Source organism: Vigna angularis, chromosome 7 (genome assembly GCF_016808095.1).
Source record: "Vigna angularis cultivar LongXiaoDou No.4 chromosome 7, ASM1680809v1, whole genome shotgun sequence".
Taxonomy (NCBI): Eukaryota; Viridiplantae; Streptophyta; class Magnoliopsida; order Fabales; family Fabaceae; genus Vigna; species Vigna angularis.
In genome coordinates, this window is record NC_068976.1 from 20,839,219 (window position 1) to 20,855,212 (window position 15,994).

The window sequence follows — 15,994 nt, forward strand, 5'->3', positions numbered from 1 at the left end:
AAAAAGAAATATATAAGATTAATGGAGAATTCTTTCATCCAGGAAACTAAAAAACTGAAAAAAAAAAGATAGAAACGATTTAATCTTTTGTTCAAATTTGTGCATAAAAAGGATATTCAAAAAGTAAATAACTATTCTTGATAATAGAACTAACCAAACTGAGAAATAAATCAAGAGGATTATTTTTTCTCTAATCCTGACATAATGCCCTGTAGCATTTAGTTTCACTTTGCCAATAATATAAGAGATTTTTTTTTTTCACTTAAATAATATACATCTCCACCAAATGTAACTAATTAAATATATTGTACTCATTGAGAAAACTCTTTCAAATTATTCTTAGATTAACAACAACAAAATTTCAGATGATCCAAACTTCGCACCGTCCAATTAAAGGTCTCAAAATATTTCATATTAAAAGGTATTGACTCTAATACAAACTTATAAATATGAATTCAAAGTTATATTCATTTATTGATGAAAAACAAAACTGTGTGTCATCTATTTATAAAGTACAAAAGAAATAGTAAAATTATATCCACACCAAAAAAAAATAGAATACTTGAGAGATATACAAATCATTATCAATTACAAATAAAATTTGATAATTGTTTATAGAACTTAAACTCTTAACTAAATCTCAATAAATACTTTACATACTCCTCTCTACATCGCAGTTTCATGCTTATCTGAAAGTGAAAAAGTAACTAACAAAATAATATAATTATGACTATTGGTAGAAATATTTTATCTTAATTAGATTTTGTTTGATCATGAAAATGGAATGAAAAGGATGAAAATAGAGAATAAAATAAGTTGAGAACAGGAAAAAAAACTGAATGTTTATAATTATTTAAGAGTATAAATAATGAAGAAATAAAGAGAAAGTATTTTGAAAGGTGTTGTATACTTTAATTGTTTTGATAGGAAATAAAAGTATTAATAGAAATAGATAAAAATAGTATAGTGGATCCTACTATTTTAAAAACTTTTTTCTAGAGAAAATATAGTATCGCATATCAATGTCTTGATACAAATTCAAAAGTGAATAGCTTCATTGAGTATGTTTTAACACCATAATGTAGATAATGTAGTGTAACAACAATACAGACAAAGTTGCAAGATTTTTAAATGATAGCTAAAAAGGAATCTAAGGCATCAAAAATCAAATCGATATTTCAAAAGGAATTACTACAATCCTCGAAAACTCAATCAAAAGGAGAATTGAATTTACTACCTATAGAATCTTAAAAGTTTAATGCGAATTATATTCATGTATTTCCAAAAAAAAAAGTTATGTTTATAAAGTTATATACTAGATACAAAGTTATATACTAGATACGCCTTTGTGAATGTAAAATAGGAATTAGTCACACAACTCAAAGCTCTTAACCAATTTATTGGTCACATCAATAGTTGATCTCATCAATTAATAGACTTTTAATGTAATTAATAATTTAAAATGCAAACCAACTAAATTAAGTCAATAATAAATAAAAATTCATTACAAATAATATAAATAAAATATATAAATAAGGTAGACTTTTATAATAACTTTTTTATTTCTATTTGATACCTTTGCACTTATATATTTATTACCTTAAGCATTATAATGTTTTTTTATAAGTATTATCTGATCAATTCATGATAGATAGGAGAATAAAATACATTTGAGAACGAACAAATTCGAGACAGAAACGATTAGAAGATCCAACTATCTAGAAGTTGAGAGTGCTCGACCGATCTTGTAGAAACATTTTGACACTAATCATGGGATCAAGCAAAAATTTCTATTACAATGATAACTACAAAGAACATGATGAGCAACATAGTGGTGGAAGAGGCATCGGTAAGGCAAAATGTGGACCTTATGGTGATGATGAGAGAAATGTGGAGAGAGATAGATGTGATGAAGAATAAGTACGAAGAGAAGTTGATGGCCTTATGCACCAATAGTGCATTTATAAGACGTGATAGGGGAATGAGAGAGCTTGTACCTTCCACCCCATTCAACTCAAGCTAACCAAATAGCCACGTAATGAGTCAAATTGAATTGTTTAAGAAAACAACATCAGTTGAAGCAAACATCATTAATTGTCTACCACTGTCACATTGAACACGATGGAAATGCATCAATTCACTACGAACATCATGGATATTGCGTTGCTTAGAAATTAGAGGATGTCAATGTTTAAGAAGTATGATGAGTCTAGCAACCTGGACAAGCACATCAACATGTTAGCCACTCATATAGTGTTATACACGATGAACAATGCCATCTAGTATAAATTCTTTCCCACTTCGTCGAAGGGTGCAGCACTAAGATAGTTCACTCGCCTTTCAACCAACTCGATTGACAATTTTGCCACAATTCAATTGAGATTTGATTCTCAATTTGCAACCAGCACACCACATCACATGACCTCCATATTCCTGGTCAACATCAAGCAAAGGAAGATGAATCCCTCCAAACGTTTGGACCGATTTGAAAAGGTAGCCCTACAGATCAAGAACATGAGTCCTAAGGTGGCTATGCATCACATGATAATAGCATTACGACTTGGGTCGTTCATCGACAACCTATGCATGCAACCAGTTTAAGACTGGAATGAACTAAGGTAACAAGCAGCCAAGTTCATGTGGATGGAGGAGTTGAGAGATTTTTGGAAATAGATGCGATCAGAGGTCACAAACAAAAAGAAAGGAACAAATAAAAAATTGTTCAAGAAGAATCTTGGTTCGTAATCCAAATACCAAATCAAGGGACCATGCTTTCATCAATACACACTACTGAATGTTCCTCGTGGTAAGATCCTCGAAGAAGCCCTCAACACAGACTTGTTGCCTCCACCCAAGAAGAAAGCCACTCCCTCAAATGTGAATGGTAACAAACATTTTCTATACCACCGCAACCTAGGTCACACCACTAAAAAGTGTTCGACCTTGAGAAATAAGATAAAAGAGTTTATTCAAGTGGGAGACTTAAAGAAGTTTGTTAGGGGAGACTACTTGGATAAAAGCCCACCGCATAGGCGAAGCCTACATTGGAGCCCCCAATGAACAGTGCTGAGAACCAATCAATGTAGAGAGTCACCCAAAAGAAGAAGTCAAAGCAGAAGTAGAAGTTGTGACCGCCCATTGAGAGGCGTGATCAACACTATTTCAGGAGGTTTGTTGATGGGGGACATACCGCATCAGCCTAAAAGGGGAATATTTGAGTGCTCAAAACACTACATTTGGTAGAAAAGAGAATCAAGACCATGCTTCCCATCATCTGTTCCTCCAATGATCGTAGTCCCGAGTACTTCTTTAGAAGAAGATTTTATGGCGGTTGACCCCAATCAAGGCCGCAAGGTCATATCAACCAAGTTGGTCGATTATGCTATAAGCAAAATCCTAGTTTGCCAATGCAGTTCAATTAATATTCTTTACTGGAAGACACTTCTCCTGATGGACATAGCTGAAGATCTCATTGTTCCATATAATGAGCAGATTGTAGGATTCTTAGGGAAACTGATACTCATGGTTATCTAGACTTGCATACTCGATTCGGTTCTTGAAGAGATAACCGAGAGATCAGGGTTAAATATCTTTTAGTAGAGGCCAACACATTATACAATGTGTTGATCTTTCGACTATGTTTGAATGCCTTGGAAACCATAATGTCCTCCCGACACTTGTCAATGAAGTTTCCTTAGAAAGAATTTGTACAGTACACAAAGATAGTCAATGAGTATTATGTTGTAAGGTTGAATATTATGCCAAGGTATGTCGATTGGAGGTGGTCATGGTTGATCTAAAGCATCTAACCAACACATGATAGAATGGAGTCGCAAGGGTAAACAAATAAATAAAGAATAGGCAAGAATAAACCATTCTACTGAAAACCAATTTGAACAATAAACGGAAACAAATAATAATCATATTCGAAAAACAATAAAGACTTTGTTAATCGCACTAGACGTTAATTAATCAATCGTGTTTGAGATCGACAATTGATATGACTGATCAATGGTGAACTATTTATGATTATATGACTAGTATATACATATTGTACATATTGTGGAGTGACTAACCAAAATCTTCTTACATTACTTCTCTTATATACTTGGAAATAAATTCACTTTTAGATGTTTTATTTAGTTTTTCTTTTTCTTTTATTTTAAGCTGTGGTCAGGAAAAACAGCGTAAAACAAACAAAATACTAAATTTGGTAGGGTCATCGGTGTTAATTTTTAAAAAAAATGGTAGTGTAACCTTGATTATGTATAAAAAAATTAATTAGTATCTAGATTAATTAAATCATTTTTTTGGTATATAGCGAAAACAATTTTTTATTACAGTGTGGGAATTTTTTTTAATTTAAATATGTTGTTTACCTTTTGTTTAACTAATTAAATAGTCAACCCAACATTTAAGTAATTATTGTTTAACTGAGTGAATTCATGAAGTTTTAATGGTTAATATCACAACTAACGATATATTAGTCGTTTCTGTTATGAGAATTAGGATCCAAAATACGAAATGATATTAAGGTTGAACTTTTACATTTTACAAATCAATCTAGATTTTGACGAGATATGAGTTGGTAGAATAATTTGGAAGTATTGAGCATGAAAATAATAAAGAAAGTATGGGTTCAAATGTCTCCTCCCATGTCATATCAGCTTTTATAATTCCTTTTCATGTATAAAATACTAAATAAGATATTTTACTTCATCCAGAAAACTGTTACCAATGAATAATATTCATAACTACTCTGCTAGATGAGTTAGACCATCAAGCTCTTCATATATATGCATACAGGCATAGTACTATAATTAAAAATACGTTATATTAAATAAATTGAAAAACATAATTTTTCCTAAAATTTTATATTAAGAAGAATGTTTTCATCATTCAAATCAGTAAAGAGAAAAGAATAAAAGGACGAAAAAAAACATAAGCAAACATGATGAATTGTGTAAATACTTGTATTATCGTGGCATTATTCAATGGGGTGAGTTTTAGTCCTTAAATATAACCTAAGGTACTAATATTTATTATATATTGATTAATATAGACAAGCATCCGTTGTCGTCCAGCGGTTAGGATATCTGGCTTTCACCCAGGAGACCCGGGTTCGATTCCCGGCAACGGAATTTCTTTTTATGCTTTTCAAAAAATTATAATTTTTTTTCTTTCTATACCTCATAAGTCATAACTGTCAATTCCTTTGGATCCAGCTTATATATAGTGTATCAGATTTCGTCACTGCTGAAACTGAGCTACCACAATGCCACTTCAAGTAAGGATTTTCTCAGTCGACATGGCAAATTGAGTTTCCTTGGATCATTATTATATATTTAGCTTATTTTTGTCTTCTTCCTTTGAGTTGCGACAGGTTTAGAAACCAGACTCCTTACCATCGTTAGAAAAACTACATGTAGAAAGCTAATCACTTTTTCATTTACTTTCACGAATTTTTCATCTCATTTTTCTTCATTTTCTATGATATTATCCATTGCACTTATAATTTTTTTACTCTCTTCCTTCACCAGGACTTTTAGTTGCAAGAAGTGGTATGCTAGGGAACAGAAAGATTCAAGATGTGTTACTTGGGGATCCCCAAAGTGCCCTTTACATGCAGAGGGGTAAACAAGAGTGGTGATACGCTAATCATTCTTCCTAAATTTATCACTTTTTTTAATTTCTCTATCTCAAACTATACATTTTATGATGTTTTACCTGGGAATGCCTCATTCATCAGAAAAACAATTCAGGAAGTCTCCAATATTCAGAAAAACTTTTCTGATTTCGTTTCATACAAGGGAAGGACTATCCTTCCAATGCCATAGCAGGGTATAAACACCCGGTGTATTAATATAACAAATGTGAAATAAATATAATGTATAATATATCAAGAAAGTAAAGTTATTTCAATAAAATTATATCAAAAAACATATTTATTGTAATTCTTAATTTATGTGTATGAAGATTAAAGTGTGGATAGGTAAGACAATTTGTGGCCATGTGAACCCGATATTTATTTGAAACCGTATAATTTATTAGCTTTTATGAGTAAATAGGAAGAAAAAAGTGTAACATTTGGAAGAGTTTTACATGTTATTGCTAATTATGAGTATGTGTGTTACAGAAGGAGAAGGATTAGGATGTTCTTCTAGCTTCTAACAAAGTCTTCTCATATTCTTCAATGGATTTGAAAAGCTCAGAAAAGTTGCCTTTCCCAAAACCCCCACATGCGCCCTTCTGGTACACCTTTCCTTCCTCATCCTCCACCATGCATCCAACCCTCTCAATTATCTCTATAAATATAGTTGGTCTGCCATTTAACACAACAACCCATCAACATTCAAATACTCTATTTTTTATTTACTAAATTTCATTCCATACTTATTTTCAGATTTCACCAGAGCAAAAAAAGTAACTACATATAGAATATGGATATGTTATGGCAGCTCTAATATAAAATAGGCACAGAGAACGAAAATATAATTAGGAAAAAAGAGAAAATGACGTACCTGTCTCCAACGGGCTTGGTGAAAATCTGAAGCAGAGTGCCCTGGTCGTCTCTGTCAACAAGAATCCCAAGCTCCTCACACTGCTTAATCTGGTCAACAGTCAAGACGTCACCGGCACGCTTGTGAAGGTTGGCATAATAGGTTGGAGGAGGAGAAGGCATGAACTCAAAGCCACCCACGAAACTTCGCTTTCTCATTTCCCTCAGAGTCCTGAAAATGTCGTTAGAAACAAGCGCAAGGTGCTGCACACCAGCTCCTTCGTTGTGTTCCAGATACGTTTCAATCTGGCTCCTCCTTTTTGTTCCGTAAACCGGTTCGTTCAGAGGCAGTAGTACCGTCTCCGAGTTGTTCGCCAGAACCACCGAGTTCAACCCGCTCTCGGTCGTTCCCACGTCCTCCGCGGTGAACTCCGCGAACTCGTGGAATCCGGTGAAGTTTTTCAGGTATCTCACCGCCGGCGCCAGCTCCGGCACGTTCCCGACGGCGTGGTCCAGCCGCCGTATCCCGTAGTCCAGCTCTTGGAAAGCAGCTGCCGAAGCCTCAAATCCCGGCAGGAACCACCGCGAGGGATCAGTGTCGGACGCGTGCGACGCGTCCTTGTAGCTTACGTAGCGAAGCACGACGTCCCCGTAGAGCCGCACCTCAGCGAAGCCGGTGCGGCCTTCGAGGAGGGCCGGCGAAGACACCGCCTCGGCGCCGTGAGCGACGCTGGCACGGAAGGCGGCTTCCGCATCGGCAACTTCCAAGGCGATGGCGCGCACGCCGAGGCCGTGCTTGGAGGCGAAGGAGAGGCAGGCGGCGGCGTCGAAGGTTGGAATGGCGGCAGTGGAGGCGGCACCGGCTGAGATGGAGGGAGAATAAGGAGCGGAAAATAGAAAAGAGAGGTCGCCGGAGCGGAGGAGGTAGGAGGCGTGAATTAGGTTTCCCGTGGACAAGTCCGATTTTGCAACGATTGGCATTCCGAGTCCCCATGAGAAGCGGGAGGCAGCGTTGGTGGCGTCCGTGCACCAGAACTCGATGTGGTGGAAACGGTTCACCTGGAAGCGGTCCGATTTCGGGTTGGTTCGGACGAAGTTTTTGAAACCAACGAGCTTGAAATCTGATTGAAGTTCAGTTTTGTTACCCATGGTGTTCGAATATGGTTGTGGTGTGATGGCCGTTGTGGTGGTGCTATGTAGAGGATGAGGAAGGTGGGAGAGAGAGACGCGTGGCGGAATGGAATTGGAGGAGGATGTGGAGAGTGATGCAGGTGCAGGGTGTAGTAGCAGGTTGTAACGGCATAATATAGACATAGAGATTGCTTATAATTGAGATAGGTGGATGAGGACGAAGCGATGAAGATGAAGATGAAATGAAGACAGATACCTCAGTTGAATCAACGTGGAAGGATGGTGGTGATGTAATGTACGGTCACGATGATGACACGCTTCTTTTGGCCTAATATATTAGATTTTCGTTCCAAGCTTTTACTTCTACAGAAATCACATTTGATCAAGGGCTGAGATCCTGTATTGTTTTGACTGGGGGAACAATTAGGACCTTTAACTATCTAAAAATAATTTAATTTTTAAAACCAGTAATTAAAAGAATAAAATTAAAAAAATAAAAAATATATATAATTATAAATATAGTTATTGATAAAATAAATTTTAATTATTAAAATAAAAAACATTATAAATAATATTGTGTAAATTATTTTTTATCATAATTATTTAAATTTAAAAAAATGGTTACTAAAATAATAAAAAGTAATAATTTTTTTATGATTAGCAATTATTTGAATTAAAAAAATTGTTATTAAAATGATAAAATTAAATAAATAGTTTTTTATTATAAATTATTATTTAAATTAAAACATAATAATTAAGATAATAAAATTAAAAAGATAAAAGAGAATACCTAATAAGTATATTATCTTTATATATATATATATATATATTACATATAGTTATAAATTACTATTGTCTTTTTCAAAAAAAATACTCTGACAAATTTAATTTTTCTTTTTCAAAATATTATTTTCAAATTTAGTGTAGTTAGTGCCTCATAGTTGATGCAGATGCTGTCAGCAACTTGTGTGATTAATGACTTTTTCCGTTGTCACTAACGTTAATGGTTTGACAGTGAGAGTTTCGTTTAGGATGGTTGTTTGACGGTAGTAAAAGAAAATTTTTAATTTAAAAAAAATATTATATTATTTTCAAGTTAATTGTTTTATTTTTCGCCTATTTTTAATTGGTTTTGTTTATTTTTATCAGACTTTTTTATTTATTTTTATCAAATATAACATAAATAAATGCAGTGAAAACAAAAACACGTTAAATTTAATTTTATAATTTTTACAATGTTGAATGTATTTAAATATCTCCAATAAAAAGTTCACTTTAATCAAAACTTACGATTAGTCCTAATATTAACAAATTTATTTATATATTTTTATTTAACTAAGCATTTATGTCTTTTTGATATAATTTTAAAATAATATATAAATATAAAACTTGAAACTGTTTAAAAATACTACAGATTTATTTTCTCTATTATAAAAGGATAAAAATAAATAACAATGTAATAATATGAAATATTATTTAGTTAATTAAAAATGCCAAATATGTTTCATGAATCTGTTTGAATATATTGATAAATTTCTTAAGTAAATACTCTTTGCTCTATACCACAATTTTGGCCACCGAAAAAGTTTTAAATTGATTAATGTTTTGTAAGCATTTTTTTTTTTAGTTTTGTTTTTCTATTTCGCAGTTAACGTGTATTTATGGGAAGGAGATTATTTCAGTAAAATTGTTTTAGAAAAATGACACTCCTTCCTTTTTTTTTTACGTATTTGTTTAACGCTTTTTATAAATTAAGAAAACAGTCATTTTTTACTTTAATAAGATATTTTTAAGGTATTCTAATTTTTTTTTTCATTTCTACAATGAAAAATAAAGGTATAAATAGCAATAAAAAGAGTAATTACTATTTTCTTAAATATTAAAAATGATAATTAAATTAAAATAAAAATCTTTAAAAAGGCGACAGTTAAAAATACTGGAGGAAATATTTATTAGTACTCTTAACACGTGTGAAAAAAAATCTTAAATTACATTCATTATAGAAAGAATACATTATTCTATAACATTAAACCTCTACAAATAATTTTCTTCTATACGATCTAACTAATTAATGGTGTATTTAAAAGAAAATGGTCAAAATCAGCCACCCCACCAAATGTACTACTAAAACACTTTTGTACAGAAGCACTAATGCTGTTTAAAGTGAGAATAAAAAATTAATGTTTTTTAAGTAACAAAAAAAGGAAAATATATTTAAAAAATAATCTTTTGGACCAATAAAAATATGTGGTTGCCACAGTTAATTAATTTTAGATTTCTAATTTTATGTGCAAGTAGAAAATGCAGAAAAGGGTTGAAGAGTTATGTAATAATTTATTTTTTTGTGGTATACGGATAACACATGAGGTGTAAAGAATTGCTTATCTAAAAGAGAAAAAAAAATATTATTATCATTTTGACTGGTCGTTTTCAATATTTTTATTTTATGTTAATAAGAGATAAATTAGTTTGGTCATTTAGTCAAGATTACGGAAAGTAGAAGTATAGTTAAGACACGCAACTATCTCTCTAATTTTGTAATATAATCAACGTTTTTTCGTTATTCAATTTAATTCTATGAATGTTACATAATTATATTATGATATTAATTCATAGAATAAATAATATGTATAAAATTAATATTTAAAAATTTATTATGACTAATTAAACTTAATTATGTGTAATATCCCAAAAATACAGTTTAAAACTATATAATAGAATAATCACATTAAATAATATTACAGACCAGTCTTACATTAAAGTAGAACGTACAGTGGTGGCCGAACGGCCTTACAGAAAAACTAGAAAATTAGAACCGAACAACATAAGCAAAATCTCGACCGAACGGTTTACAAAATACTATACCGAACGGTCCTACCAAAAGAAAAGGGGAAAAGATGATTGAACGATCATCTTAAAACTAACCAATTCTGACCGAACGGTTTACAAAAGCCCATACCGAACGGTCATACAAAAGCAAAGGGAAAAGGTGATCGAGCGATCACCTTACTATCAGACTATACTACTGACCGAACAGTTTTACTATTCGGTCTTAACTTCTACCTCGACTAAGTTTTCTTCTTCTAGCGCCTCTTCCAACAGCTCGTCTCCTTCTGCTCACATCCACATGGATGATCATTGCAACAGAAGGACAACCGAACGTACAAAACAGACAAGACAGGAAACATATGGTAAGCTTATGTAATTTAATTCATGTATAAACATATATTTCACACAATTCAACCACACAAGATAATTCATTAACTCATTCATGCAAAGCCTAATACTAGACTGATTGTCCGGACTGTATGAATTCTGTGTAGCTACGACGTTCGTGCACCCGGATGATGTAGTAACTCGGATGCCCTCAACAGCTGCCACCCGAGGTTAGTCCTATTTGTCCAAATTAACCATAAGAACTAGGACCTCCTGTCGTTCCCACACATGACTTACCCTCCTCTACGTGAGGACGAGTAATCACGAAACATCAGGATGAACCGACAGCTTAGCATGCCCACATTCATACTTTACAAATTCCAATATACATTCATGAGCTATTCCTCCCCGGAACGCTCGTCCATAATCCAAAACATTTCATCCATATCATATTCTATTCATCTTTCATTATTAATCATCTCAATTAAACCCTTCGTACAAAGATCACTAAGGATACCAAATACCGAACGTTCAACCCTAACTCAGAACGAGACCGAACACTTGGAGCGAGACCGAGAGGTCTCCAGTTCCAGAACAGATTAGACCGAGAGGGTTACTATCGGGTTGAGAAAGAAACCGGGTACAATTAGATATCACAAGAACGAATGGAACGAATGCTATTTACAAAGTGAGCCAATTAAATGAACTGACCCTTGAGAGCTCAAACCGAACACCGAAAAGACCATGCCAAGTACTAAGACTCTAGGTCGAAACCAGTGGATACAGATACTTCAAGACATTCAAAGAATAATACTTAGAAGAATCACATGAAGAAACCGAACGCTTATAAATACTTAGCATATTTGAGTTTAACATCAAGAAAACCGAATGTCAGTCAATGACTGAGCACGGTAGAGAGAGAACTCTATTGAATTTGGACGAACGCTATTTTCATCAAGATAGATTATAGAAAAGAGAATGAGCGCTTGGTGTAAGACCCAGCACTAAATAGTACGAGCGCTTGGTGAAAGACCTAGCTCTAAATCGTATGAGCGCTTGGTGAAAGATCTAGCATTAAATAATATGAGCGCTTGGTGAAAGACCTAGCTCTAAATCGTACGAGCGCTTGGTGAAAGATCTCATTTGACTAATGTTCAAGAACGAACGGACATACTACTACACAGATATACTTAAATTTATATTAAAATACCAAGGAAAAGGATATCTTTGGTGGAACGCCTGTACACAAATTGTACTAAAGGAAGATGCTTGTCCTCAACATAAATTCCTTCCAAATGAAAGAATCCAGTTCTAAACGAGTCCCCGAGAAAAACTGAACAGTCAAAGACCATTCAGTAACGAACGTACATTATCATAGGGAATTTCATACTTAGAATTATTTATCTCAACATTTATCTTCATAATTTCATACATTCATATCATAGTAAATTTCCATACTTCATACAATCAAAACATAGCAACAATCATATTTCATATTAATTCAGTCAATTCAACGAACGTACATACAATCCAAACAATCATACAAATCAAATTATATAAGCTTCACTTACCTCTGAGCGTGACCGAACGTTCACAGAGACAGAATACAGTTCACACCACTACAAGTCCTTCTACTCTCAACGCTCAACAATTCTCCAAAACTAAATCAAACAAAAGACCAAAAATGGCTCAGAACGAGATTATGAACTCATGCAACCAGAATCTTGGTTTGCATGTGCCAGAAAACGAACAGCTAAAGGAGAAGAGAACTTAACAGTTCAGAACCCAAAACCGATCGGTTCAAACTGAAGCTCTTGACACCGGAGGAGTAGCAACGGTGCCTGAATAGAGATCGGAGGAACAAAAGTGAGAATTTCTTAGAGAGAAGATGAAGGAGATGTAGTGAGAAGGAGGAGAAAATGAGATTTTTCAGAATCTGGGGAAGAAGGGTGCATGCAGAGAGAGTGGCGTGAATTTCTGAAAAATCAAGTTTTCCTTCCAACGTCAAAACGAGCGTCCGCTCATCTGTCAATACCTGCCTTCGCCCATTTGAGTGTCGAACCCCTCGCTTGACACATGAAATCCACTAAAACGGCACGTACATGGATTTGAGTGGTTCTGACATTATGTATTATGACGGATTAAAAAAGAATTATGTACTTAATATCTCACTTGATAAATCCAGAATAGGTTAAAAGATCACTTTCTATTTTAAGACGAGATATCTTCTCTTCAGTCTTGATCCCTTTTATTATATACTTTAAATTTGTACTAGTTTTATCATTACATCAAAATTTTCTAAAATAATATATACATTAAATAAATACACAATGTTAAAATGATATTGTTATTATCATTTTCAGTATAGTAATTTAATAAACATATTTTTACTAGTAAACTTATTTACATTAATATATATTGTTTTTGTATGGAATCAGTTTATTTATGAGTATGATATTATCTGTCAAATTTAATATAAGGAATGAAAGAAGTAAGTATTTGAAAATACTCTAACGATCAAGTTAATAATAAGGAATGTTTAACAACTTTAATAATAATAATAGAAAAGTTTAAGATACTTGTGACCTAAAATTAAATTAATCTTATCTATTTAATTTTCATTAATTACTTTTAAGAATGTTTAAAACTATTCATAAATGCTAATGATTATTCTAATATATGAGTAGTAACATTAAAAGAGTGAATTATTTCATTGTTCAAGCTAGTCAATCCCTATCCAAAACGTTCTTATCTCATACTATAATGTTCTCGTTTCATACATTTAGTAGATGTATCAAACTCATCTTTACCTCCTAGATTTACTAAGTTATCTTGACAGAAATATATCATACCCATGCTTGTATCATCACATCATACATATATACAACGTTTGAAACACTTGATCATGTCTTCATGCATGTACAAGTCATCAATAATGTATTTTAACATATATAATTATTCATCTAAATGATGTATTAATATAATTATTTATGAGTCTTTTAGCGAATTTATCTCACATGAACTACCTCAATTTATAATCGAGAAAAATAGTTTTTGTTTAAAAGAGATAATCACAAAAATTAAATTATGCTTTATTCTTTTTTCGTTTAACCATTAAATCAACCCTTAAATCTTTTTAACTTTAGCATCCACATAAGAATTCAATGATATGATTCATTGAAATTCTTTTAACTTGTTACATAATTTCAACCATGGAATATAATTGAATTCAAGTAACATGTTGCTTTAAAAAAATCATATTTAATTATTTTAGGGGTAAATATGATTTTAATCTCTCAAATTTTAATGTAAAATTAAAATTCATGCATATTTTGATCTTCAAACTTTCAAAATAAATAAATATAATCTTTTAAATTCAATTATGTTAAAGTTTTTACATTCAATAAATGTCAAAACATCCAGACAATAAAACACACTTGACACTTTAAAAAAATTTAATATGATTAAATTAAAAATACTGTTAATTCATTTTTAAAATTTAAATACTAAAATATACAAAATTGTAAATAAAAAAAAATTTAATTTTACGTCAATATAAATATTATTATTATTTATAATTACTATTATTATTATTATTCGTACATTTGTTACTGATGATTTATTTTTTTTCGAATCAGAGTAAAGAAATTATTTTTATTTCTCGTATTTTGTCTCAATTGAGAAAAGTTTCATTTTTATTGAGTTTGTTTTATCTTCTAAAAATGAAACTTTTATCTTTGTATCTTCAACGGATGTAAGTTTCATTATCTTTTCTTTAATGATATTATGGCCTTTGCTTCATTATCTTTTTTTATCTTTCTCTCTTCTTCCATTATATCACATTCTTTTTTCTTCAGTTATTTTTCTCTCTCTTTCTTCTATCTTACATTTCCACTTTTAGTGTATCAATGAATTTATTCAATAGATTAAGCAAATTTTTGTACGAAAACTAAAAGAATTTCCTTTTATATATTTATATTAGAATTAGATATGTTTTTGTAAAGTAAAAGTAAAAATTATTCTTTCTTCAAAATTTTAGATTAATTTAATTTCCCATATAAAAATCGTGTGAATTTAATTTTTATAATCAAATTTTATTAAATTTATTTTAAAAAGTTAAAAAAATGTATAAACAGTATAAATAACTTAAATATTATTATGAAATGCATTTAAAACGTTAAATAAATTTAATAAAATTTTAGTTAAAAAAATAAAATTAAAAAACTAAATTGAATAAAAATTTAAAAAAGAAACTAATTTTAATGAAAATTAAAGAATTAAAAATATATTTAACTTTTTATTTTATAACACACATTAACACTTGTGATTCCATTAACAACATTAATAACAAAGAAAAATCTTGAAGCAACACAGCGTTACAAATTGTTATAATTTCATATTGGAAAAGCAACTTTGCAATCTAACATTAATAATGCATAATGAAAATATTTAAAATTGAAATGAATAAAAAGTTTAACATAATGCATAATTTGTTTTCTTAATTTAATAATATTATTGTGATGAGATGAAACGTTGCCATCATTTAGGAAAGTGAGTTGTTAGCAGAAACAGCCAAAAAAAAAGGTGTTATACGGCTTTTCTTGAGTGATACAAATTCGAACTTGATTTGCTAATAGTGTTAAAGTCGGTATAAAACTCTCGATGGGTGATGCTTAATAGACTGGACTTTGAAGAAAAATATAATATTTTCAGCTGACTTTGGAGAAAAATATGTAGGACCAACTAGGATTTGATGAACAGATAAGATGGTCGTAAAAGGTTCGTACTGATTGTTCTTGACAACACGAAACTTAAAATGGAGTAGTTGAAGGTAATTGAAATTTATTAAAAACAGGATGATAATGCAAACTGATTCATCTCCTTTTAACAGGTAAACATCAAATCTGATTAGCACATCCAAATTACGGATTTCTTTTCTTAAAGCGCTATGGATAATGCTTGCCTCACGGACATGTGAGTCTGTCACATAAATTTTAAAAAAAAACTTATACAAATATTATAATAATAATAATAATTGTTTTAATACTTTGTATCTTTATTGCGTTCTGAATTTTGCAATAACAATAAAATTAAAATAAATTAAATAAGTATAAGATTAAAACTTAATCAAGTAAATATGTCAAAATTAAGTAGTTTATAAACAAGAAAATATAAAAAAGTTGTCTAAACTATAAAAATTAATCAATA

At 31.4% G+C, this 15,994-nt stretch overlaps 1 protein-coding gene and 1 non-coding gene across 2 annotated transcripts; one reads left to right on the plus strand and one right to left on the minus strand.

The window, feature by feature from the left end:
- The first annotated feature begins 5,069 nt into the window (after nucleotides 1-5,069).
- On the plus strand, nucleotides 5,070-5,141 carry TRNAE-UUC (transfer RNA glutamic acid (anticodon UUC)). The gene has a single exon. It is a non-coding gene; the product is annotated as a tRNA-Glu (tRNA).
- Nucleotides 5,142-6,024: 883 nt separating this feature from the next.
- LOC108336221 (4-hydroxyphenylpyruvate dioxygenase) lies at nucleotides 6,025-7,851 on the minus strand. Its single transcript, XM_017572581.2, has 2 exons — nucleotides 6,522-7,851; nucleotides 6,025-6,322 (listed from the first exon to the last, which is right to left on the minus strand). The coding sequence occupies exons 1-2, from the start codon at nucleotides 7,811-7,813 to the stop codon at nucleotides 6,148-6,150; spliced, it is 1,467 nt and encodes a 488-aa protein (XP_017428070.1). The 5' UTR covers nucleotides 7,814-7,851; the 3' UTR covers nucleotides 6,025-6,147.
- Between the last annotated feature and the right edge of the window lie 8,143 nt (nucleotides 7,852-15,994).

Bases quoted from the DNA above. Each gene is read 5' to 3' on its own strand.
- LOC108336221 (XM_017572581.2), bottom strand. From the start codon at position 7,813: ATGTCTATATTATGCCGTTACAACCTGCTACTACACCCTGCACCTGCA. The intron at 6,323-6,521 runs GTACGTCATTTT...GTTAAATGGCAG, and splicing joins ACCAAGCCCGTTGGAGACAG to ACCAACTATATTTATAGAGA.